Raw genomic sequence first — 24224 nt, 5'->3', positions numbered from 1 at the left:
TCCTGTCTGCCTGGACACACCCACGAGAAAGGTGAAGCTACAGCCAGAGTTATTCCCCTGCGGCCTCTCCAAGCCGGGGCCAGCGGCTGGACTGTCCCATAAGTTCTGGATTATCCCAGCTCCAGCTTCTCTAGTAAATTATTTCTTATAACAAGGGACTTGAATTTGGATGTCAAGCTTGGAGTATTCCTGGGTCATCTAATTCTTATATCTTTTATATTTCTCTTTTTTTTATGTTAAAATTTTTTTTTTACTTTTTGAGGTGAAACTTACGTAACAGAAAATCAACCATTTAAAAGTGTATAATTCAGTGGTGCTTAGTATACTTAAAATATTGTGCAATCATAACTTCGACCTACTCTCCAAATATTTTTATAATCCCAAAAGGAGACCTCGTATGCTCTTTTTTCTAATTTTGAGAAATACTGAAAAGGATTCCCCTATGTTGACTCAGAATTAACAACTGTTATTTTATTCATGCATCCCATTACAAATGAAAAAACTGAACAGTAAAATGAATTGCCCAGTGGAATGTTCTAGAACTTGATCTGACTGGTGGTTTCACAGCACTGAGCAGTGTCTGCATATGTAAACATTTATCAAACTATACACTATTTCAGTTTGCTGTGTAAAATTATATCTCAAAAAAACCAAAATCACAAAATGTGTCATCAGCTCCCACAGGCCTCCAAAGCAGTTTCCCCAGGCCCTGGGCACTTTGAGAAAGTGCCCTGAATCAGCACATCTGGAAAGGCAAGAAAGGCGGTACTCCTGTTGCAGCAAAAGGGGCTTTAACTAGCCCCTCACGGCATCCCGCCTTCCAGGTCGTCACACCAACTAAGTTCTGTGAGGAAGCCCCGGGCCCGCGCACCTGCATGAGAATCTGGACACCACTGCGGAGGTCCTCAGCGATGACGTCGGAGTAGAAGGCCTTGATCTTCCTCTTGTTCAGCCACTTGGTGTGCCCGTTGGCGATGAGCCGGAGCTCAGGCATCCTCTGTTTGCGGGGTCCCTGTGGGTGACAGGGGCAGGTGACATCAGGGGTGGCCTTCACCCTCTGGCCTGGGACTCAGCCCCTCTCCTGCCCCGGAGGCTGTCCCCTGAGCTCATTGCTGGTTCTCCTTTATGGAATTAGGGGAGAAAAAGCAGAGGAGGAGGGAGAGGGAGGGGTGGAAGGAAGATGGAAGGAGCAGGTGAGAGGCAGGACAGTGTGGGCAAGCCAGGGAGAGGGATGGGGAGGGAGAGAACCTGCTCTGGGCACCACAGCCCCTCCTGCTGCCCCCGGGGGTGGACCTGGTGCCCAGGGGCTCCTCCAGGAGTACAGCCCCGCCCCCCTGCAGGGGGCACTCACAATGAGCACGTGGCCGCAGATCATCAAGCTGAGATTCCGGGTGAAGGTGCCCACGAAGTCCACCAGGGCCGGGCGGAAGTTGGGGGGCCCCGTGAGCACCAGGCACTGGGGGCTGAGGAGGGGCAGGGAAAAGGGTGTGAGCCGTCAGGACAGAGCTGGGGGTCTGGATGCCAAATACAGGTGCCCCTGGAGTTCCACCACCTCCCAGGACTCCCTTCCTAGGACAGGTGAACCACCCTGTGGTCTTCCCGTCTATGATTCCTTTCCAGCTCTCTTGGTGGCCACCACACCGGGTGCCCCTTTTCCTTCCTGCTCAGGCCACCAAATGCTGCATGTGGGCAAACCACCATCTTGCTGCTCCATCTTGTGCTCCTGCCCCGCCCAGCCCAGCAGGATGTGAAAAGAATAAAGACTGGGAGTGGGGAGGCCCATCACTTATGAGATCACTGCGCCACTGGGTGGGTGAGTCAGCCTCTGGGTCAAGAGGCAGCCAAGGGCCATGGTCAAGGGTCACTACCAGACTCAGCTGGAGCCAGACAAAATGGGCCACTCACCAGCTGTGTGACCTGGCACCAGTTATTTAACCTCTCTGGGCCTCAGTGTTCTCACCTGTGAATGTGGTTAGTAACTTCATGTACCTCAGAGGGTTGTGGTGAGGCTACGTAAGGCACTTTGAGCGGTAATGCAACATAGATACATCTGATTATTAACATGGTGATCTGATGGAAAGGGGGTCCTGGGTGCACACTTTTCCTCACTAAAGAGGGGAATCAGCTTCGAAGAATACTCGGGAGAGGCTCATCCCAGTCAGTCTCATGATCACAACACCAGAGCACCCTCACAAACACAGGTGGCCCTGTGTATCCACATCCACAGATTCAACCGAGGGTGGTGGCTGAATCTGTGGATGTGGAACCATGGGTACTGAGGGCCAGCTATGCTAGGCTTTTTATGTAAGGGACTTCAGCATCTGAGGATACTGGTATCGGGGGGGTGGGGGTGGGGAGGTGGGGCTGGAACTAATTCCCCGCAGATACCGAGGGACGACTGTATTGTCCTTTGCGTTTGTATTGCCCAGAGCATATTCCGCTGTGGAAACTTAGGTACAGAGAAGTCACTAGACTTGCTTGGTCCCCATTGGGCAGTGTCAGCCCCAGTCTCCTGACTGCTGGGCAGTGCTCCTCCACCCTGTTTCCTCTCTGTGAGGGGGCCGTGCCCACCATGAGTCTGCCGGTCAGGTGACAGGCCTTGGCCTGGAGCGTCCCGGAGCACGGTCACGGCCAGCCCTGCCTCCCAGGCATCCGCAAGGCTGCACTCACCGATAGTTCTTGATGTGGTCCTCCACCTCGTTGAGACCCACCGAGTAGCTCAGGGCCAGGTTGTAGGAGCCAGCCTGTACCGAGGAGCCCCAGTTCACCTCTGAGGGGCGTGTGCAAGGTTAGACGTCATGGGAGAAACCAGACATACATATGTTGACCTTCTTCAGGAACCGAGCACCGTGGGAGCAGGTAGACAGCCTGTAGATCTGTTCCTAACGTTTGCACATGCAATATGGCTACACGTTTAAAAGTTATGCATCAAGCTAATGACTCTACAAAACATTCTCCTCCCTTGACGAAAAGATCTTCACAATGAGCTGGAAGGCCGGGTTCTACTTTACAGCGCTGGGCTTTCCCGGCATTCTGCATCCCACCCCCAGACTGCTGTCACCCTGGGATCCTTGCCTGCATGTGTGTAGACATCCCTGCCCACAGGTCCAGGCTTGGGCTGGCTGCCCTTCAGTCAGGCAGCCCTCGGTCTGGTGTGCACACCAGTGGGCCGGCCACTCTCAGGAGGATGGACCTGGGCAGGCAATGTCAGGCCCTGCGTGTCCGGGGGGGTGGTCTAGTAGTAGAGGTGTGGGCTCTGAGTGGGCACACTCCCGGGGGCTCCTCAACCCGTGGGAAGGGATGAGGCTGGAGCACCAGAGGGGGGCCCTTGAGAGCACAGCGCCTGAGGCAGGCCCTCCGGCTGAGCTGACAGGCAGGACGGCTTGGCAGCCTCAGGGCGAGAAGGGACGCGTGACCCCCTGGGCAGCCTGTGACCGCACACCTGGCTTCTTGTAGATCACATAGAGCAGGAGGAAGAGGACCACACCGATGGCGATGAGGGCCGCCCACCAGGTGAGAAGGAACATGATGACCACGGAGAAGATCGCCCCAAACAGCGCCGCCCACTTGCTGTAGTATCGGAATGAGGGTCTCCACCCTGGGCGGGGGGCACAGGGCAGGACGTACGCTCAGTACTCCGGAGCCTCCTCCTGGGCCAGCATAGCTGGGCAGGGCCTGGGTGGCAATGCCCGCAGTGCCCAGGGCTGGGGTCCCAGTCTGTGCCCGCCCCCCAACCCTGCTTCCTGGAGCTGGGCTTGGAGGCTCTGGTAGGGCCACACACCTGCCTTGGCTGGCATCCTGCCATGTGAACAGGCTACACCAAGGGGGAGGTGTCCAGCTCTGGCCAAATACGGCCACAGGACATCCAACGTCACAGCAGTGCTGGTTTCCAGGGCTCACACAGAGCCGAGGGGGTGAGATGGAGGGGAAGGACATGATTCTGCCTAGCCCCACACCTGCAGGCCATGCCAGGGCCGCCACTAGTGACAGCCGCTCCACGGCACAGCTCCAGGGCACCATGGTCCATGGTCTAGGGAAAAGGTGGCCCCAGCCCCAGCCCATCGGCGATTTGGGGCTAACTAGAAAAAGTCTTCCTTGAGACTCTTTACTGCCATCTGCCAGAAAATTTTCATAATAAACATAAAAATCTATAACATCTATGAGTGGCGTCCCCTGGAGTTGGGCAACGTGCAACCTGCAGCCACCCCGTCTGTGACTGACGATTTTGTTCCCTCTCTGGGGAATCAGACTCCTGACTCCCTCAAAACTGGTGTAGGAAGGCACTAACTAGTAAAGTCTCTGCATACTGTAAACAGTGCATGAATCCATGTATAGTGTACACTGTAAGTGCTTGATAAAGGATAGCTGTTATTACTGTTATTATATGAATGGTCCCTTTAATTGATTTCAATTTGAGAGGTGACCTTGGTTTGCCCACCTGCATCCATGCCTTCCACTCCCCGCTCCATACTCCAGCCCCAGGTGCCTCCCCCCATGAAGGGGGAGGGTCTTGCTTACCGGGTGAGTTGGTGATGGAGGCGTGGAAGCAGCTGAAGTTGATGAGGGCATAGGAGCACAGGAAGAAGTTGGAGATGATGGGGGCGATGGTGTTGAGCTCAGCTTCAGGGACCCAAGGGAGAGAGGAAACAGTCTACTGGGCAACTCCACCAAGGAGTCCTTGGTACCCTCCCTCTCAGGATAAGGGGACCCCAAATGGGCCACCGAGGCTCAGTGAGTCTCAACTTTCTCATCTGTGAAATGGGTCCGTCATTTTGTGAATCTCAAAGTCCAGTGTTTTGTAAACTGTAAACTGCCGGCTCTAAAGAGGATGGAGAGCAGTGTGAGGGTAGATCCCATCAGGCTACGCGATGGCCAAGGACAGTGGCTATCACACTTCTTTGTGTGACCACAAATTACAGTAAGAAATACATTTTACAGTGTGATCCAAGACACATGTTCTCTGTTTTCTGAAACCTTGAGACTGTATCGCAGTTCCACCCACAATGGAAACCCACTCAAGAACCGGCTCCTTCCCTTCCCTGTCTCACGAGCTCCTGCCCTGCTGCAACCCCTGGCATCCCTAGACACACTTTTGCATGTGAATCCTTGTCTCAGGGCCTGCTTCTGTGGATCCCAAAACAAGAAAAACAACTCTTATGTGCCAGGCCTTCTGTACATGAGTCCTTTGAATTAGCACAAGAGCCTTGCCCCAGAGCATTTGAGATCGTGATCCTCCATCTGAGGTACAGTCAGAACCACCCAGATAAAATGACATCGAACCCGAGGCAGGGGTGGACGGCAGGGTGAGCAGAAAACATCCAGGAACATCTGGGAATGCCAGGCCTGACTAGGTGTTTCCATTCCCTGCTTGTGGCCCTGCTGCCTCTTCATCTGGTGCAGGATCCAGGAGTATCTAGTGTCCAGAAAGGTTCCCTTGAGTGGAAGTGGCTAGACCATTGGGTTATGTCTCATGGCTTGGTGACGCCAGCCTAAGTATTAGAGCAGGGATTCAGCTGTGGCAGGAAGGTGCCCCCCCAGCCTGGGAAGGTTCACCAACAGCTGATCCTGACCCCATTCCTGCATAGGGAGCAGGAACCAGGGGTCATCATGCCAAGGCACGGCGATTGCCCTTGCTTGGTAGGGCCACCTCTCTCCTAGCAAGTTCTGCCTCGTTGGCTAAGTAAATCAGGAAGTACTGGGGAGTGTGCACACATGAGTGTGTGCGTATGTGAATGCATGTGTGTGTGTGTGTGTGTGTGTGTGTGATATATACACATGGTCTCTTCCTGCCCATCTGTGACACACCCTCTATGCATCATTACTCCCATTTTTCAGATGAGGAAACAGAGGCTCTAGGAGGTGAAGTGATTTTTTCCAAGGTCACACAATTGGCATATGGCAAAGCCAGGATAGAAAGTCAATCTAACTAACTGATTAACTGGAATCTTTCTCCTAAGGCAACCCCTACCTTGGAGCCCAAGGGATCCAGCAGCTCAAGGTCTGAGAAATGAGGTTGGTCTAGGTTCTATACCTACAGAGATAGTGATCCAGCTGTTTGTACCAGCTCCCGAGGAGGAGTCAGTCAGCTTGTCCTGTGCTCCCAATGTGCTCCTGGGGGCTAGTTCAGACCTGGGGAGGGAGGTCCCGGCTGCCAGGACACAGGAATGCAGAGCCAGGGAAAGCATGTCGGGCCCTGTCCCCATGGCCCTCACGGCTGGCCGGGAGAGGTGGCAGCCCTGCGTACCATGTGGCCACTCACCGATGATGATGAAGGCCACAGCAATGGCATAGGCCAGCAGGTAGCCACGCACTGGCTCATTGTTCTTGCCATAGCCTTTGCCGAAGAAGCCGATCAGCGGGTACAGCTGGTCTCTGCACAGGCACTGTGGGCACAGGACGACGGGCTCACCCCCTGGCCGGGACCTGCCCCATCCCCTCCCCTGTGGCCACCTGGACCCCAGGCCCTGCTTGCTCTCTCCGTGACCTCAGCAGGGCACTTCCTGAACTGGGTCCCGGCTTCTGTCTTTTGAAAGGGGACAGATCTCCTGCCCTCCCCACCTCACCACGAAGACTGAAAGGGCAAAAGGGGCTGATCACATCAGAGGGAAACTGGGAGGGGGTTGCAAACGGGGTGCCAGGCTGCACAGAGGGAGTGAGGGGTGGGAAAGGCAGCTGCTCTTCAAAGCTCGGCACAGGAAGGGGCTGCTTCCTGCAAGCGTTTGCTTTACTAGCTCCTTTTCCTTCAGTCTAGACACCGGGTCATATGACTCCTCCAGGCCTTTGTGGCAGTCACCTGGGGCCCCCTGCACCTGGCCTCCTAGACACTCCCGCCCCTTTCCACAGCCTCACCTGGAAAACTTTGGCGGCAGAGACGAGAGAGGCCAGGGCTGAGGAGAGGGTGGCCCCAAAGATGCCGGCCGTGATCAGGGGTGCGAAGCCCGACACCATGCTCATGGTCTGCAAGGACATGGGGTTCGGGCCCCCATGGTGAGGGGTGGGGTCCAGAGCCCCCACCCCGGGCACCCCAGTCCCCGCTGCAGGCAGGGGTTGAGTCTGGGAGCTGCCACCTGAGTCTGCAACCCTCACTGGGGACCCAGTGCCCGCCACGGCAAAAACTGGGCCCAGGCCCCTACCTGAAGCTCTTTTCCCAAGCCTGGGGCCAGCCCCCCAAACCTTGTCTACCCCAGCCCAGTCCAGCCTCCACCCGGCCCTCCCTGCCTCTGGCAGGGCCGCGCGTACCTGGTAGTGGTTGATGAGGCCGTAGCGGCAGCTGTGCTGCTGGGAGCACTCAGTAAAGTTCCAGCCGTAGCCACAGGCCAGCCCCTCGCAGGCGCCTGAGCCGGGGGTCACCGTGTCATTCAGGATCCCGGAGGCATCTCGAACCACACAGGAGCCTGAGGAGGAAGGAGGGCGTGGGGAGGCCTCCTTTCCCTCCTCTCCCCTCCCCTCCCCTCCCCACTCCGAAAACGCCAGACGCTTCTGCAGAGGGCGACATGCTGCTGATGGGCCAGCTCTTCTTTTACTTTATGATAATAATGATGATGATGATGACGACGACAATGAGTTTAGCTACCATGCAGGAGCACCTCCGATGTGCCAGGTCCTGTGTTAAGGACTTTAAACGCTCTGGGGAAACAGGTATTACTACTACTTTTATTGTCATTGCCATTCTACAGAGGCACAGGGAGCTTAAGTGACCTGAGGTCACAGTGTCCTCCTTAAAATGGAGAACCAGATCTCAGGCCCTAAGTGGCTAGGACCTGGGCCACGTCCCTTGGCCACCTGCGAGCAGCTCTCCCCACGATGTGGCTATTGGGAGCAAGAGCATGTGTGAGGATCTCAGTGAGAGGCGAGTGTCAGCAGCCCAGGCCTGGTCCACAGCCCACCTCTACCACTCAGGCTCTGTGACCTTGGGCAGGTCGCTTAACCTCGCTAAGCCCTTGTTTTCTCCTCCGTCAAGTGGCAGAAATGATAGTGCCCAGATTAAATGCAATAAGGCATGTAAAGGGCTGGGCACGTGGTGATAAGTCAGTTGCTAGAGTCATCTTCCTCCTCCTCCTCCTCATTGTTTTGATCATTATTCCTGGAGTTGGAACATGACTTTTCCTATAGGATTTTCATACCATGGAATCTGTAACCTGAGGTTTGAAGGGACCAGAGGAGCCTGGGGTGATCCCCCATCTCCACCACAAACTACCCCCCAAGGGGCCCCCCAAATAAAGTTCGAGGCTCCACTTCCTGGGGGTGCCATGTCCTCCTGGCCCAGCCATCCTTGTTAGAGAGCCAGGAGGCACCCTGTGACCCCTCCACGGTCTGGGTCGGCAGCTTACCAATGGTGGCCGAGATGGCTAGGTAGGAAATGGTGGTCCAGAAAATGGCCATGAGCGTTCCCTTGGGGATGGCTATAGCAGGGTCCTGGAGGAGGGAGGGAGAGAGGGCATCAGGCAGCCCCTGGGCCTCCTCCCAGGCCCTGTCCTTGTCAGGCTGAGGGTGGGGCAGCAAACACTGACCTTGACCCACCAGAACCCCCTTCCCCGGGGCACTGAGAGGAAGGCACCTCGAGATTGAGGACCCACAGAGGGGGACAGGACAGAACCAAGGGGACGGCTGAGACCACATTCAGGGCCCTGGGAGCCCAAGGCAGAGAGAGGAACTCCAAGCAGCCCCAGGCCTGGTCCCCGAGGACACCTGGCTGACGCTTGCTCTGGGGGCTGTGAAGGGTGGGGTGAGGTGGAGGGCTCCCGAGTCAGCCTGCCTGGGGTCAAATCCAGGTGATCGCTGGGCAGCGTGCATGTCCTCCCGTGCTTCAGCCCCTCCAGCCTCACAGGGATGCTGGTGAAACCAATTAATCCTTGTCAAGCTCCTAGACCAGGGCCCAGCTCACCAGCTGGGCTCACTGCGTGCAGTCACTATTATGCACCAGTTGATTTGTCTGGTTCCACAGCAATCAATATATAGACAAGCCCCAAACTCTCTCCTTCCCCTTCGAGAAAGAACTCTGCTGGTGCTTTCCTGGCAGTAGTAGCCGACCTTCACATCCACGTCATGTGTTTCATTCTTCCAGGCACTTTCTCAAACATAGCTTCCTGAGAAGTGGCTGGTGGCGAAACTGAGGCCAGGGAGCTGTGAGCAAGGCCCAGCTCACTGAGCCCCAGCGGCTTGGTCCTGACCACACCAAGGTCCACAGCCTCAGGCCCCCCGGGGGTGCTGATCCTGGGTGGAGTAACGCAGGCTGGGATTTTTATGGCAAGTTTCCCATCCAGGCACAGACCCTAGCTTGGAGGCGAAGGTCACGTCAGTCATAGGAAGTAAATTCGTAAACCTGCCAGGCTTTTCTGGGCCGTTCTGCTCACCGCTCAGCTGGCAGGAAGAATCACAGGTGACAGAGCTTGGAGGGACCATGACACTGTTCAAATTCACTGGCAAGTCGAAGCAAAGCTGGCCATGGTCCAGCTCTCTGCCTCAGACACTCGGAGCCCTGTGCTGGAACCCATGGTCAATCTGTGATGACCAGGCCCTGAACCTGCCCTTAAGGAGCCCTGGCCCAAGCGGAGGAGGTACAGGTGGGATCCTGCCAACACAGGGCAGATGGTGCCCGCCACAGAGAGGATCACAGTGCACTGGGAAACAAGGTGGGGGAGACACTGCCAGGAACGCTGGAAGGCCTCAGGGTGGAGGGGACGATTTACGTGGCTCTGAAGGCACTGGGGTGGCAGGAAGGGCGCGGCGGGTCAGAGAGAAGTGGGAGCAGAGCTGGAGAGAGGCTGGAGGCTCTGGAGCACCCCAGGCTGCTGAGGTCTCTGCTCTGGGGGCCCTGCGACTATGGGCCAGCCAGCCCTGCCCTGAGTCCCTGGTCCCAAGGCCAACAGACCAGGTCAACCTCCCAGATCTCCTATGGTGGGTGGAATAGTGTCTCCCAAAATTCACATTTATCCAGAACCTCAGAATATGACCTCATTTGGGAATAGCATCTTTGCAAATGTAATTAGCTAAAATGAGGTCACACTGGATTAGGTGGGCCCTAAATCCAATGACTGGTGTCCCTGGAGAGGAGAGGACACACAGAGACACACAGAGGAAAGAAGGCCACATGAAGACAGAGGTAGAGACTAGAGGGATGAAGCTACAAGCCAAGGAATGCTCAGGATTGTTGGAAGCTACCAGAAGCTGGAAGAGGCAAGGAAGTATTCTTCCCTAGAGCCTTCAGAGGGAGCATGGCTCTACTGACACCTTTTTTTGGACTTCTGGCTTCTAGAACTGTGTGAGAATAAATTTCCATTGTCGTCAGCCACCAAGTTTGTGGTAACGTGTTATAGCAGCCACAGGAAATGAATACACCAGGCTTCCATCCTACCCTCATGTCTCGGCATGAAATCTCAGAGCCCAACTCACAAATCAGGCATATCTGGGTCCACATCTTGCTTATCTCTTCCTGGCTGTGTGCCTGGGAACAAACCGTTTAACCTCTCTGAGCCTCAGTGTCTCTCCCCCGCTATCTGTGAAATAAGAAAGTAGCCTGGCATGTAGCCAGCACCTGTAAACATAAGCGGTTAGGGGTGGGGACTGTAACGCGACACAACCTGGGACAACACCAGCCTGGCACAGATCCCACGGCAGTCACTAGGAAGTCCCTTGTCTCTGAGCACCCATCCCCCGCATCAGCAAATTGAGTTAATAATGATTTTCTTGGCCTTAGCACAGGGTGGTTGTGAAGATTAAACCAACATGAGATCATGGTCACGAGACTGCTCTGTAAGCACTAAAGGGTTGGGGGATGTAAAGGGTTAATAGTAACAATGACAACTTTGTCATCACCCCTTTAGGTCTCGGCTCACATGTCACCTTCTCAGGAGTCTCTGGTCACCTTGTGTAAATTCACACCATGCTTCTGCACCCCTGACCCAGGGATTGCCTCCCCACTTCTCTGCTTGATTTTTCTCTCCATCGCTCAACCACCATCAGGCAAAATACAGATTTTACTTATTTATTTGTTGATTGTCTCTCTCACTAGCATGTCAGCTCCATGAGGGCAGGAATTTGTGTCTCTTTTGTTTACTGCTGCATCCACAAGCCTCAAAGCAGGTGCTCAAAAAATATTGGTTGAATGATGGAGTTGTTGTGATAAAGTTGAGGTCTCTTTGTTTTAGAAACTTGAATTCCAGATCCTCTGACACCTGTGTGTGGGACCCTGGGCAAGCCCCTAACCCTCTCTGAGCTTGGTTTGCTCGTCTGTAACATGGGAGTGATGATGGTAGAAGCTTACAGCTGTCCCACAGATACTATTTTTAAAGAAGGAGGCACCGTGCCGGCCACATGGTAAAAATGACATTGACCTTGACAACCAGCCTTTAGCACTTCCTCTGGGCTGGGCACTGTTGTAAGCACTTTATGTAAATTAGCACGTTGAATCCTTGCTCCCTGCCCTGGGAAGCCAGGGCTGCGTGAGTCCCAGTTTACAGCTGGGGAAGCTGAGGTCCAGAGAGGTTTTAAGGGACTTGCATAAAGTCCCCATGAACGGGAGCTGCTCTTCGCTGAGGACTTACTGTCCCACTGGATGAGCAAGGGGCCAGATCTAGGAGAAAAGTGTCCCTTTAGGGCTTGAGGGCATTTAAGACAGAAGAAAATGCCTGCCCCTACCCCCAGCTCTGGGACAGCTGCCTGACCCTGATGCCTGCACACTGGGCCAGTTGGTAACCTAAGAAGCTTGATAAAGCATCTAGATAAATCCCCAGGCTATGATGATCTATAACGGGGCTGGGAGGGGAACCAGGCCACCTGAGCACAAGCCCGAGCTCTGCAGAGAACTCGGGGCAGACAGACCAGGCCCCTGCTGGCTGCTCCCCAGAGAAGGGAGAGGAGCCGGGCAAACACAGCCTCCCTCCGATCTCCAGGTCCTGCTAGAGCCACGCTGCAACTCGAGATTGCCTCCAGTGCACAATTCTTAACTCATTTAAGAAAATGCATCAGGGAGCACCTTTCAAGCGGGACTGAGATGGAGGGTGAAGGTCCCCAGCACAAAGCCAGGCTTCTCACTGTTCATCCCCACTTGTGTACCAGCTCCTTTGATAACCTCCCTCTGGCAAAGATGCCGCTGGCTTTCTCGTCTCTCAGAGCCCAGCTTCAGCCCCACCTTCAGCCAGAAGTTTTGCTGGAGCCCCTGCCACCTCAGTCTGCACTTCTCCCCCACTTGTGCGCATTGTACTTCTGCTCTAACACTTCCCATTTGCCACATCCCACCACTGTTCACTCAACACACAGGCACCAAGCACCTAGCACGCGTCAGACCCTGAGCTGGGAATAGGGACATAGAGGTAGGCCCCAGTTCTCCAGATGCGGCGGGGCAGAGACATAAGTGGCCTGACATCACTAAATTAGAGGAACCAAGACTCTGACAGAAGGGCTGGGAGAGGTGTAAGGATGGAGGCTTTAATTTGCAGGAGGAACAGAACTTTACAAGGTAAAGAAATGAGGATGGCGAGTCCCAGGTAGAGAGCACAGCAGAGGCAAAGGTGTGGAGGGAGGGACAGGGCAACAGGGGCAAAGCAGTAGATCCTCAGGGCTGGGGCAGGGGTCATGGGAACAGCAACAGTTCCCATGGGGCTGGGGCCTCACATGCCGTGCCAAGGAGCCTGCCCGCATCAAGACGATGGAGAGCCCTGGGAGGATGTGCCCGATCCCGTCTGAGTTTTGGAAGGTCAAGCTGGGTCAGTCTTCCCCTTAGGCTGGGAGTCCCAGGATCGAGGGAGGAGACTAGCCCATGTGGGGGTGGCCCTCAAGGCCTAGAGTGCAGTGGTGCCAATCAACAGCCTCAGGATGGAGTGGGATGAATGGGATGGATTTGGGTTGGCTTGGATTGCGTCGCACAGAAGTTTAGAAGCTGTGGCCCTGGGGTCTCAGGGCTCCACTCAGTGCCCAGTGGGACATCCTGGTAGGATAGGGCCAGGAGGCAGGAGGGCTGGGCGTCTTGCTCACCTTGAGGTCCCCGGAGATGTTGGCTCCCGCCAGGATGCCCGTGGCTGAAGGGAAGAAGATGGAAAACATTCCGAAGAAGCTGCCGTCCACGCCCCGCCAGTCAGGCACCAAGTTCTGGGCAAAAATGTCCGCTGGAAAAACAAGGCCTGAGTCAGGGCCTCCTGGAAGGCCTGGGCACCCTCTCTGGGCCCAGCCGGGCGGGCAGGAGGTTCCCATGGCAGCTCCTGGCTGTGGGGGTCAGGGGTGCCAGCCTCCCCATGTAACTGAGCAGGACCCTATGGGGCCTTCCCAGAATTGACCCCCACCCATGTCCTCTGCCTGCCTTTTGTCTGTAGATAAGCTTTAGTCAAAGAATACATTTAATCAGAGAAGTGAGAACATGCAGGAAGAAAACAGTCAAGCAAGACAAAATAATAGTAGCTTAACCATTAAACAAAGTCAAGGACTTTTAGTTCCTCCTCAAGGGCTATAGATAATATTCTGGGCCAGATCCTTTGAGCTGTTTTGCAGCTACTGAAACTCCCATCAGGTGGGAGAAGTTAACTGCGTGCTGCCCACAAGCACGTAGATCCCAGACCAGCTGGAACCAGAAGGCTGATGATGTTGACTCCCGATTACCTCACCACCAGCCAATCAGAAGAATGTCCACCAGCTGATCACACACCCCACACCCCCCCCTCCCTCACTCTATCTTTATAAACCTTTCCCTGAAAGCTTTCAGGGAGTCTGGGTCTTTTAAGCACTTGCTGCCCTGGACTCCTTGCTTGACCCTGAAATAAACGCTGCACTTTCCTTCACCACAACCCAGTGTCAGTAGATTGGCTTTACTGCACACGGGTAAGCGGACCCAAGTTTGGTTCGGTAACACCGGTGCCCACATAATGGGCCAGATTGGTGGGCAGACTGTCCCTGTCCCCAGAGCCACGGGCAGTGGCCCCAACCCGCACGTACCCCGGTAGCTGAAGAAGCCTTTGGAGGCCTTGTCCTCAGAGGGGGGGATCAGTGTCCCAACCAGGTAGTTGGCAAAAGAGACCATGATGACGAGGAAGAAGAGCACCTGGGCCTGGGAGGAAGGGAGCCTGGAGGTCAGACGGTCTGGCTCCGCCTGTTCAGGGAGCCCCAGCAGGGAAGAGCTTGCCCCAGGTCCCTTACTCTCTCATTCATTCATTCATTCACTCATTCAACACCCATTACTCCACAGGCTCTGTTCTAGGAGCTGGCGACATAGCAAGGCTCCTGTCTTGCTGATAAATAAGGAGGATGAATCTAGAGTAAGAACAGGGGGTGTCCCGGGGACTGGGTTGAGGCTACTTTAGCAGGGTGGCCTGAGAAGGTGTCTTCAAGGGTCCTGAAGGAGGAGGATAATGGAGCAGCAGAATGATGGGGGCATAAGCTTGGTGCATTCAAGGAACAGTGGGGAGGTGGTGGAGCTGGAGGTCAGAGCCAGGGGGCGAGAGGCGGGGCGGCCGGCGCCTGGGCTGTGCTGGTCAAGGCTGCCGGCTGTGGCCCAACATCTCTTCCCTTATTTCATGCTGAACCTCTGACTCGGGGCTTGGGATAGGTTCAGATGAAGACCACGTTTCCCCAGCCCCCCTTACAGTGAGGTGTGGCCATGGACCATGTTCCGGCCAACGGGAAGTGAGCAGAAGGAATATGTACAACTTCCAGGCTGGGACAGAAAAGGAAAGGGGAAGGGGATTCTCTCCTTTCCACCCTCTTTCCCCTTCCTGCTGACTGGGCTGTGGACATGGAGGTGGGGGCCGTCATGGGCCAGGTGGATGAGGGCCACACCCCAGGGGTAGAGAGGCCACAGGATGGAAGGCGCCTGAATACCTGGTCCCCAGGGGCCACACACACACACACACCTGGACTGTTCCATGAGAGAGAAATGAACGATTCTGGCTTAAGGCCCCCTTCCTTAGGGTCTGTGTCACAGCAGCAGAACTTAAAGCTCATCTGACACACACAAGAGGCAGAACCAAGACTGGGACCAGGTCCCGCGATTCCCGCTTCCGCACTCGACCGTGCCCACATCCCTCCCCAACATCCTGTCCTCACCTTGGACTCCCACTCCATGCCAGCCAGGGAGATGGCCAGCAGCACAGTGACGGTGACCACGCCAACGATGCGGATGTCGTTGGTGGGGTCCACGATGGGTGAGCCGTACTCCTGGGGGAAGTGACAGGCTAGGCTGCGTGCTGCCTCTGAACAGCCCACCCCACCCCCCAGGCTCCTCCACCGTGATTTACCTCATTTATGGTTGCCCTCTCATAGGAAAACACAAACTCAAACTCCTCCCCTGCCCACAAGTCCTCCAAAGCAGCTACTGCATGGGTCTGGACAATTTGGCCCTAAAGGCAACACGCAACCCTGAAGGAGACTTCTGGGGACGGTCTTTATTTGAAGAGATCATCAGAGTCACCCACAATGATCGGACTGTGGCTTTGGTCCCTAAAGGCCAAATTGGGTAGAGGGGCAGGAAGGCCAGGCCCAGAAGGTGTGGAGGAGAATGTGGCAGGCGGCCGGGGCTCTGTCTGCCCGGGGTCCAGCCCCTACCTCACCTGGAGCAAGTCCTGCACGGTCTCTGCGAAGCCCACAGTGTGCATGGCCACACCCACAGCGTTGGCGAAGGCAAAGATGAGGCCGATGGAGCCCCCTAGCTCTGGGCCAAGACTCCGGGAGATGAGGAAGTAGGTGCCGCCTATTGGGGACAGAGCCAGGAGCCATGAAACCAGAGGAGTCACCTGGCTGGGGTGGACTTGGGGCAGGCAGAGCTGAGGCTGGGAGGGGGTGAGCATGGGGCCCAGGGGGTTCATGGAGCAGGAGACAACCAAGGCCATCCCATCCCATAGGTGTGGAGAGCCTGCCCGAAGCCTACAACTGGAATCAACAGGGGCAGCCTGGGGTGTCCCTGTCTGGGTGGGGGTGGAGGGTAGGGAGTGGTTCAGAGACCCGTTTCCGGGGTGAATACTCGGGGACCTACACGAGGAGGACCTTGGGGCTGGGGAGGGGCCCACCTGACTTGACCTTGCCGTTGGTGGAGATGGCCGAGATGGAGAGGCCCGTGATGGAGGTCACCGTGACCGAGAGCAGGATGATGATCCAGGTCAGGACTGTGGGGGTGGGGGGGAGGTGATCGCCCCAAAACTCAGTCAGGGCATTTCTCAGAAGGAGCCATTTGAGGAACCTGAATCAGCCAACTGATTCACCACATGACTTAAGTCACTTTCCTTCTCTGAGCCTCACTTTTCTCATCTGAAAAATGGGTCTCTGCCTACCTCCTGGTATATTCTAAATAGCCAGGGAGCTGATAAGCCAACATGTAAAGAATCATTACGTATGGAAGGGTAGGTATCCTCTCTTAATAATAAAAAATAAAGTAATAGTTACTACTTGATGGGCACCTCTGGGTGCCAAACCCTGTGCTGTTTTATGTGCATCAGAGGAACCCCACAATAGATCTGTGAGGTGGGGACAGTTATTGCCCCCATTTAACTGATGAGGAAACCAAAGCTCAGAGAGGTTAAAAACTTGTCCAAGGTCACACAGCATGGTACAGAGCTAGCAGCTGGTCTGTCCACAGTGTGAGTTCCTAACCCAGATGCTCTGCAGAAGAAACTTGGCTCCAAGAGGTTAAGTGACTTACTGAGGGCAAACCGAGCCAGGGAGAGCCCCCAGGCCTGCTGACTCCACGTCCAGTGCTCCTTGGCCACACTGCCCTGACCTCTGTAACCCGTGGGCTCTGTAACCCAAGTTCAAGTTTGCTCCCATGGAGCCTGGGAGGACCAGGACCCGGGCGCACCTTCCCCCTGCCCCCCAGAGGCAGCACTCACCAATGCCTGCCTGGGCGGTAATCCAGGGGAGCCGCAGATAGAGGATCACACCCCAGATATTGAGCATGCAACGGATCTGGGAGGAGAGGGGGGTCAGAGGCCACCTGGGGGGGGCTGAGTACCCCAAGGTCAAGCACATAAGTCCCTGTCCCCAGTGTTGGCATGGCATCGGGCACCTAGGGGACACCTGGGTTCTTTCCTTGCTTCACCCACTTTAGTGGGTGCCCACTTCAGTGCCTCTCTGGTTCTGTGGGGCAGGGAGGGGAGGGGTACCCAGAGACCCCCCTGTCCCTCCCACCACTCTCCTACCCTCCTTCCATCGAGGCCTGAGGATGGGCAGCAAGCATTATCACCCCTCACCCTGCTCCAAGCCCAGGGTCCTGTGTCTGCCAGCCCCATTCATGGCCCAGTGGCCAGCTGTTGGCCCAGAGCCTGGCATTCAGGGGGAACTCAGCAAACGCCAGCTGAGCCAATGCCCTATATACAAGCAGAAATCAGGGCTCAGGTGGCTTTGACTTCAGCTTCCGAATTTAAAGCAAAGCCAGACGCCACAGCTGAGGCTGGAATCCCATGTGGGAGGGGCTGGTGTGGTCTTTGACCCCAGCCACGTCTTGGGGTGGGGGACATATGGCATTTACAAGCCCAGGGGGATTTCTTTTTTCTTTCTCTTTTCTTTTTTTTTTTTTAAGCCTTTAAAAATTTTTTGAATGTAATTTATTTTAAAAAATTGAGGTATAGTTGATTTACAATATTATATTAGCTTCAGGTATATAACATAGTGATTCAAAATTTTAGGCCTGGGAAATTTCGAAGGCCCTCCATATGCTCTGAGGTACTGAATGGGCCCACACCAGGCTCTGGCCACCACAGTGAGGGAGGGAGACCCAGACTCCGGATTACGGGCCTCTGGAGCTAGAGGGGGGTTGACTGTTCAGATGGAGAAAGAGGCACAGCCAAGCAGGCAGTTGGCAGAACCCAGGCTTCCTGCCTCCCAGAGCGGGAAGCTTTCTCCTAGATCTCATGCGATCCCCTCTGTAAAGTGCCATAATGTCTTCCAAAGCCAAGTACATTAGATTGTTTGCTATCTTGGGGTCTAAAACAGCAAACCTTCTCCTTCCCATCGTGGAGAATGAGAAAACAATGTTGTGGATTTGTGTTTAGTACTGCCCTCTGGTGGCTCTTTGGGGAAACACAGTTTCTCTCAATAACTCCAAGGTGGGCATTCATCCAAGCGCTTTACATCTATTAATTCATTGAATGCTCATCATTTCATAGACGATGAAAGTGAGGCATAGACAGGTTAAGTAACTTGTCTAAGGTCACATGATGACTGAGCAGACAAATAGAGATCTTCCCCACGGTTAGGTCTCAGTCTGGGAGGTAAACGGAGGTCAGGAAGTACAAAAGCAGAGAAAATTTGAGGTCACTAGGCAGATGGGGAAACTGAGGTCCGGGCTGAGTCTTGGGTCTGCCTTGACTACTAAGGCCCGAGAGTCCAAGCTGAGCCTGAATGGAGCTCTGTCACCCTACCCCCATCCCTGAACATCCCATCCACGCCCCACTCACCATCACTCCCTTGACCCAGCCAAAGCGCACAGGCTCCTCAGGGTTCTTCTCGCCGTTGGTACCTGCCTCATCCTCCACCAGCCCATCGGTCATCTCATGGCTGGGCCGGCTGTCAAAGGCCAGGGCATGCAGGTGGCTGCCTTCCTGCTGGGAGCGCAGAGACCGTGGGTCAGGCAGCCAGGGGTCATGACAATCCAGCTCCCCCGCCTCCCCACCCTCCACCGTCCAGCCTCCCAAGTAGCAAACCAGCAAGCCCTGTCTCTGCTGCAGACCTTTCTTACCCTCCTCTCCCCATCTCCTTTAGGTGAGTGTAAACTCTGTAAACTTCCACTGACCGGGAGCTCGTTACCTCTGTGGGCAACCCTAGATTGCTTGACTGGGTCGCCAATGACTGGGCAATGAATATTACATGTGCCCAGAGCTTTACAGCTCCCATACCCGCATTCCATGTGGGCCTCTCAACCCATGAGGAAGACACCTGTTTGTCCCCATGACACAGATGACAGAGCCAAGGCTCAGAGAGGTTAGGTAACTGGTCAAGGTCACACAGCAGGAAGGGCCACTCCTCTGGGACGGTGTTTACCTTGAGGAAGGAGTGCAGGTCGGCCAGCGTGGGCCGGGCCTTTCGGGGCTCGCCGGGCAGCGTGCTGTTGGCATAGTGCTCGTAGGCAGGCACCACATCGATAGTGTTGTAGCCAAAGGTGCGCATGTAGAAGGTGCTGCCGTGGGTCAGGTGGCTGGGGTGGCTGCTCTCATAGGCGGCCGGTGGGGGGGGCTCATCGCCCCCCAGCAACGTGCTGATGGTGAAGCGCCCACTGCACAGAGCAGGGTCCCTGGGCATCTCCGACACTGGCAGCTCTGCCATTGTGGCTCTGGGTGTCGGGGGAGGGGGCCAGGGTCGGCGGGTACACGCAGGGTGGCTTTATAGGCTGGGGCCACAGCAGGGAGGAGGCGGAGAGGTTGGCCCAAACCGCCCACAGCTGGCGAGCAAGGTCCCTGGACGGGGTGGGAGGCAGAGCACGTGCCTGATGCTGTCCTACCCACCATCTGATCTTGGAGATAGCAACATGGCCTTGGACTGGGAGCCGGGGCTGGGTCAGCAGAGAAGGGGGGCATGCCCAGCCCCTGGGTCCTAGAGAGGCTCTTCTGAGTTTGGGGGCAGTGGACATCAGCAGCCGGACCCTACGAAGGAGTGTTCACCAAGAGGATCCTTAGGGACCCTACGAGGGTCCCCAGAGACAGCCTGATGGCCTGAGGACCCACTCCATGCACGTTCAAAAACCTCTTGTTTCAGTATATGGTATTTAGTTTTATATTTTGTTTAGTTAGTATGTTTGAATAGATGAATGGTATGACATTTAAAAAGATACACACACACACATATAAAAGGTTAGTCTCTCTTACTATGAGAGAGGTAGTGTGGTGGCCACCTGATGTGCCACCAGAAAAGAAGGACAACCCCCAGCTGCTGCGAGGGGTCTCAGTGTCAGCTCCTATGGCAATGGCCTTGCCTACGGCTGAGGTCCCCCATGGAGCTCTCATCCAATGATAGGTGCGGGATGCAAAGGCCTGATGCCCTGCCCCCGGATCTGAGGAGCCACCCCACCTCCAGAAGTCCCCAGGGTCAGCTGAGGCTTTGTCTACACAGCAGCCCACTCCTCCCTCTGTCCTGTCCTGCTTCCTTCTCCTCTCGCCAGAGGTACTGACCCCAAGAGCTCTACTGGTGAGTGCCCTGCAGGCTCACCTTTGTCTCAGAGTCTGCTTCCTGGGGGTGGGTGGCCTAAAGCTCACAGGAAAACCACTCATCTCTTTGTTATCCCTGCTGCGTTTTGCATCTTTCAGCCGTTCAACTAACAAACCTTATTGACCATCGACCATGTCATGGGTGGAGACAGGAGGCAGGAACGCAGACGGCGGGCACAGGCCTACGTTCACAGGGCTGCTGAGTTAGTGGGGGAAACGGACCTGGAAAGAGACCAGCCCCGCTGTGTGAAGAGGGCGGCGATGGGAGAGATGCACATGGAGGATGGTCAGGGTGGGGACAACCAGGGACAGGACAGACCCCTGACCGGAGTCTTGGAGGACAAGCTGCTCTTCTGAAGGCAGGGGATGGATGGAGGCCTCAAGGCCACCACCAGCCACAGGCCTCTAAGCTTGGCTTATGCCCAGGCTCTGGCCCACCTCATGAGGGACACACTTTCTCTACCTCCCTGCCCTGCCTCTCAGACCTGAGCTGGGCTCTCAAAGCTCACCTACGTCCCCAGAGACCAGCTCTGAGATGCTCAGAGCCCCCCGGGGCTCCATGACGTCCATCAGCAAGTCAGCACCAGTGGACTGAGAACTTGCGGGGGGCCTGGCTGGCTTCTGCTGCCCCCTCACTCCTGGTTCAGAGGGGCCCAGGACAGGAGGAAATACTCAGACTGTGTTAGGGTAGCAAGCTGCGTTAGGGAATCACCCCTCTAAGATGATGGTGCTTCAATTGGGGTCCAGGAGCCCCACAAATTTGTAGACAAGTTTTCATACCTAAGTGCATTTTCCTGGAAAGGGGGGCATAAAGTTCATCCAACTTGCTAGAAGACCAGTCCACGGGGGCAGGGATCTGGGCCCATCTTGTTCACTGACATTCCCAAGCAGTTAGAACAGCACAGAGCAGGTCCTCATTAAACGCTTGTTGAATGAGTAACGAAGGGAAGCCAGAACCAAAGAGAGGCTGCCATAGAAACCCTTGGCTGACAGAACTACCCCGGGGGCGGGGATGGGGACAAAGGGTAGATCCTCGGGGTCCTCCCAGCTCAACCAGGCACAGAGGTGAGCTGAGGACGGCTGGTCCTCGATGACAAACCCCAAAGATTATGATCACTGTGCACTGTTTTGCAAAGTTGATATATTTACTATGTGTTCAATTCTTTAAAAGACTTCTCGGGGCTCCCCAGACCCCCAGACTTGCCTACTCTCTCTCCAGGACGTCTGGTCCCTCCTTAGAGAGGCTTCTGCAAGAGGGTGTCCCCAAGCCCAAGCCAGCTGCCAGCACGGGGGAAGGCTCCAAGGTGAGGACTCCAGGGCCAGGACCACAGCTGTGGTCAGTTTTCCACCTTCCCTGCAGCGCCCTGCCCCATCTGCCAATTACTCCTTCCCTCCCACGGGGCCTCAGGGTAGAGCTTACAGACCTTATCGCCCTCTCCATCTTTAACTGCCACTTGACTGGTGAAAATCACAGCTGCCCAACACCCCCGTATGCCGTCCCTACATACCCTGTACCCGGAGCAGCTGTGGAAAATTCGTGATTAAGATCTCAAGCGAGGAAGTGGTCAGAGGGACCAAGGCTGGTTTCCAGCAGCACTGGGGCCCCGGCAGAATGAGGGCCCACAGCTTTGCTGGATGACCTTGAGCAAGCCACTTCCTCCCCCTCTACAATCCCAGGCCTGGGTCAGCTCCAAGGTCCCTTCCAGCCCTGGAGGGGAGCATTTGCTTTTTCGAGAAGCCTTTCCTGTGCCCCCCATACCTGTATGTCTCTGGGTGGGGGGATTTAAGCAGGACCCCTCAAAAGGCTTATCAATAGGACAATTGAAGGGACTGTTGGAACTCCTTGTCCCAAAGCACAGACGCCAAAGAAAGGGGCTTCCTGCCCTTGGATGGAAGTCCATCCCTTTGAGAAATGCTCACAGAGGCACTCTTCTTGATGGGAGCACCATGTGGGTCACACACGACTCCTGCCTTCCAGGGCTTCAGCTGCCAGGTTGCCCAGAGCCTGTCAGGTCTGAGACCAGGAGTGGAAGTTGGAGGAACCCTGAGTGAAACCCTGGGATTTGGCCTCAGGGGCTGTCAGGCTCCCGTCTCAGTTGTCAGTTTCTCCAGGGCTCTGAGCAAGTCGTTCCCTCAGCCCCCTCAGCCCCCACTTAGCAGCCAAATGGAAATGACACCTACATCAGGCTGGCTCTCACTCACTCAAGGGCCCCTGGCTGGGTGACTTAGGGCCCCTGGACTCTCCCGGATCTCGGAGGAGGAAGAATGGGGTATTAAAGGAACAGAAAGACTCAGGAAACTCCCTGGAAGGGAAAACCCCAGGCACAGGGGGCTGAAATGGTGAGGACAGAAGGGCCTGCTGTCTTCACAGCCACTGAGGCACCTAAGCCTTTATGCACCAGGACTGGAACTCACAGCCTAGCCTGGCAGACTAACCAGCAAGGAGATCGCAGCAACTGGCTAGCAGAGGAGGGAGGCTGCCCTGGAGGAGGGGGAGCCTTGAGGGGAGACGTAGGCAAGGATGGAGGGGGCTCTGGGTCATGGGGGCTTGGGAAGGCGTGGTCAGTGGGAGGGACCAGGTGGTGGGACTGGAGCTCACAGTGCCATGGTGGGCGGGGGAGGGAAGAAATGGTGGGAGATGAGGCTGAAAGTGGTCCGATTGTTTCTTCAGTCACTCACATTTATTGAGTGCCTACTGCATACCATACCCTGTGCTAGGTAAGGAAGGCACCACGGGGAACAAGACAAAGGCCCTGCCCTCCTGGAGCTCACATTCTAGTGGAAGAGACAGACAAGCAGTAAACAAGCAATCATCATGGTACATTCAGTGATAAGTGCTATGAAGAAAACAAAGCTTTTTTTTTTTTTTTTTTTTTAAAGGAGGGGCATTTAGGCCTCTCTGAGAATGAGAATTTTGAGCTGAGATCCAACAATAAGGAGGAGACACCCATAAGTGAGCAGGTGTGAGCACAGGGGTTCCAGAAAGAGGAGAGAGCATGTGCAAAGGCTCTGGGGTAGGAGTGTGGCTGGGGATTCAAGATGGCAAGGAGGCCAGGATGGCAGGAGCCGAGGGACTGAGGAGATGGGTTTGAGACATGGAAGGGGGGACACCAGGCCTTATAAGCCAGGGTTAGAAGTTGCACGTTCTATTATGTGATGGTCAGATTTATATTTTTCAAAGTTCACTTTGGTCATTGTGTGGAGATTGGATGGAGGGAGGCAAGGGCAAAGCAAGACTAGTGGGGCCACTGTGGGTGCATGAAGGTGGTGGCCGGGCCGGGGAGTAGATGTGGATGGCAGGGTCGTGAGAAGTGTTGGGAGTTGAGATATATTCTGAAGGCAGAGCCGATAGAACCAGCACACGGATTCATGTAGGACAGGAGTTGGAGAGAAGAGGGGAACAGGGAGGACTCTATGGGGGAAATGTGGTGTCATTTCTGAGTAGGGACACCTGGCAAGGAGGGCCTTGAATGCCAGGGTAGGAGACTGGCCTTTGTCCTGGGGAATCAGATCTCATCTGTTTCTGGAAAGCTGGTGGGGAGCATAGTGGGGTGGTGAGCAGTGCCAGGAAAAAAGAACAGGGCCAGGGAGGGCCGGGAGGGGCTCTGGTGACAGTCAGGCAGAACAGACAACTGCACAGCTCTGAGCCCTCGGGCTCATCCCTGACTGCACACAACACTCAACCATCTCACTGGGACCTCTGACAAATGCTGACTCCCCCACTGGAGATGCTATGGGCCTGGGGCCGAAAAGGGGGTGAGGGGCCGGCATCAGTATTCTTAGAAATCTCCCCAGGTGGAACTGGGCTGAGACCCAGTGGGCTAAAGAGAACAATCTTTCACACGCAGACTGCCCACCCCCACACCAACCCCCGCCCCATCCCCACGTCCACATCCGCCCCGGTCCCACGAGGCTCGCCTGGAGAGGATGGGTATGATGCAACCCTGGTGTCGTGAAATAGCCGGGTAAGAGGATGCGCTGCTCGTCGGCCTGATTCACAACACCAGCTGCAGCAACGATACCAGAACTCGGCGAGCTTCCTCCTCTGGATGTGGCTCCGAGGGTTTGAGGCAGTGATGACAAGCCTGGGCAAACATCCTCCCCGACCGA

At 55.4% G+C, this 24224-nt stretch overlaps 1 protein-coding gene across 1 annotated transcript in view; it reads right to left on the bottom strand.

Annotated features, from left to right (window-relative positions):
• SLC12A3 (solute carrier family 12 member 3) overlaps positions 1–23975 on the bottom strand; it is a 41672-nt gene extending 17697 nt beyond the window's left edge. Inside the window, exons 1-18 of the mRNA XM_067719529.1 lie at positions 21623–23975; positions 18955–20988; positions 18372–18518; positions 16806–16881; positions 15990–16085; positions 15534–15673; positions 15031–15141; positions 13924–14035; positions 12973–13103; positions 8331–8415; positions 7240–7394; positions 6850–6957; positions 6260–6383; positions 4519–4620; positions 3443–3598; positions 2671–2770; positions 1352–1463; positions 872–1012 (exon numbers count right to left, since the gene is read on the bottom strand). Of these exons, the coding sequence (XP_067575630.1) occupies positions 872–1012; positions 1352–1463; positions 2671–2770; positions 3443–3598; positions 4519–4620; positions 6260–6383; positions 6850–6957; positions 7240–7394; positions 8331–8415; positions 12973–13103; positions 13924–14035; positions 15031–15141; positions 15534–15673; positions 15990–16085; positions 16806–16881; positions 18372–18518; positions 18955–19236 (2178 nt within the window). The 5' untranslated portion in view covers positions 19237–20988; positions 21623–23975. The remainder of the gene's footprint in view (positions 1–871; positions 1013–1351; positions 1464–2670; positions 2771–3442; positions 3599–4518; positions 4621–6259; positions 6384–6849; positions 6958–7239; positions 7395–8330; positions 8416–12972; positions 13104–13923; positions 14036–15030; positions 15142–15533; positions 15674–15989; positions 16086–16805; positions 16882–18371; positions 18519–18954; positions 20989–21622) is intronic.
• Positions 23976–24224: the final 249 nt, after the last annotated feature.

Source organism: Pseudorca crassidens, chromosome 20 (assembly GCF_039906515.1).
Source record: "Pseudorca crassidens isolate mPseCra1 chromosome 20, mPseCra1.hap1, whole genome shotgun sequence".
In the NCBI taxonomy this organism is placed as follows: Eukaryota; Metazoa; Chordata; class Mammalia; order Artiodactyla; family Delphinidae; genus Pseudorca; species Pseudorca crassidens.
The sequence above is the reverse complement of the archived record's forward strand: the minus strand, read 5'-3'. Positions and strand labels throughout refer to the sequence as shown.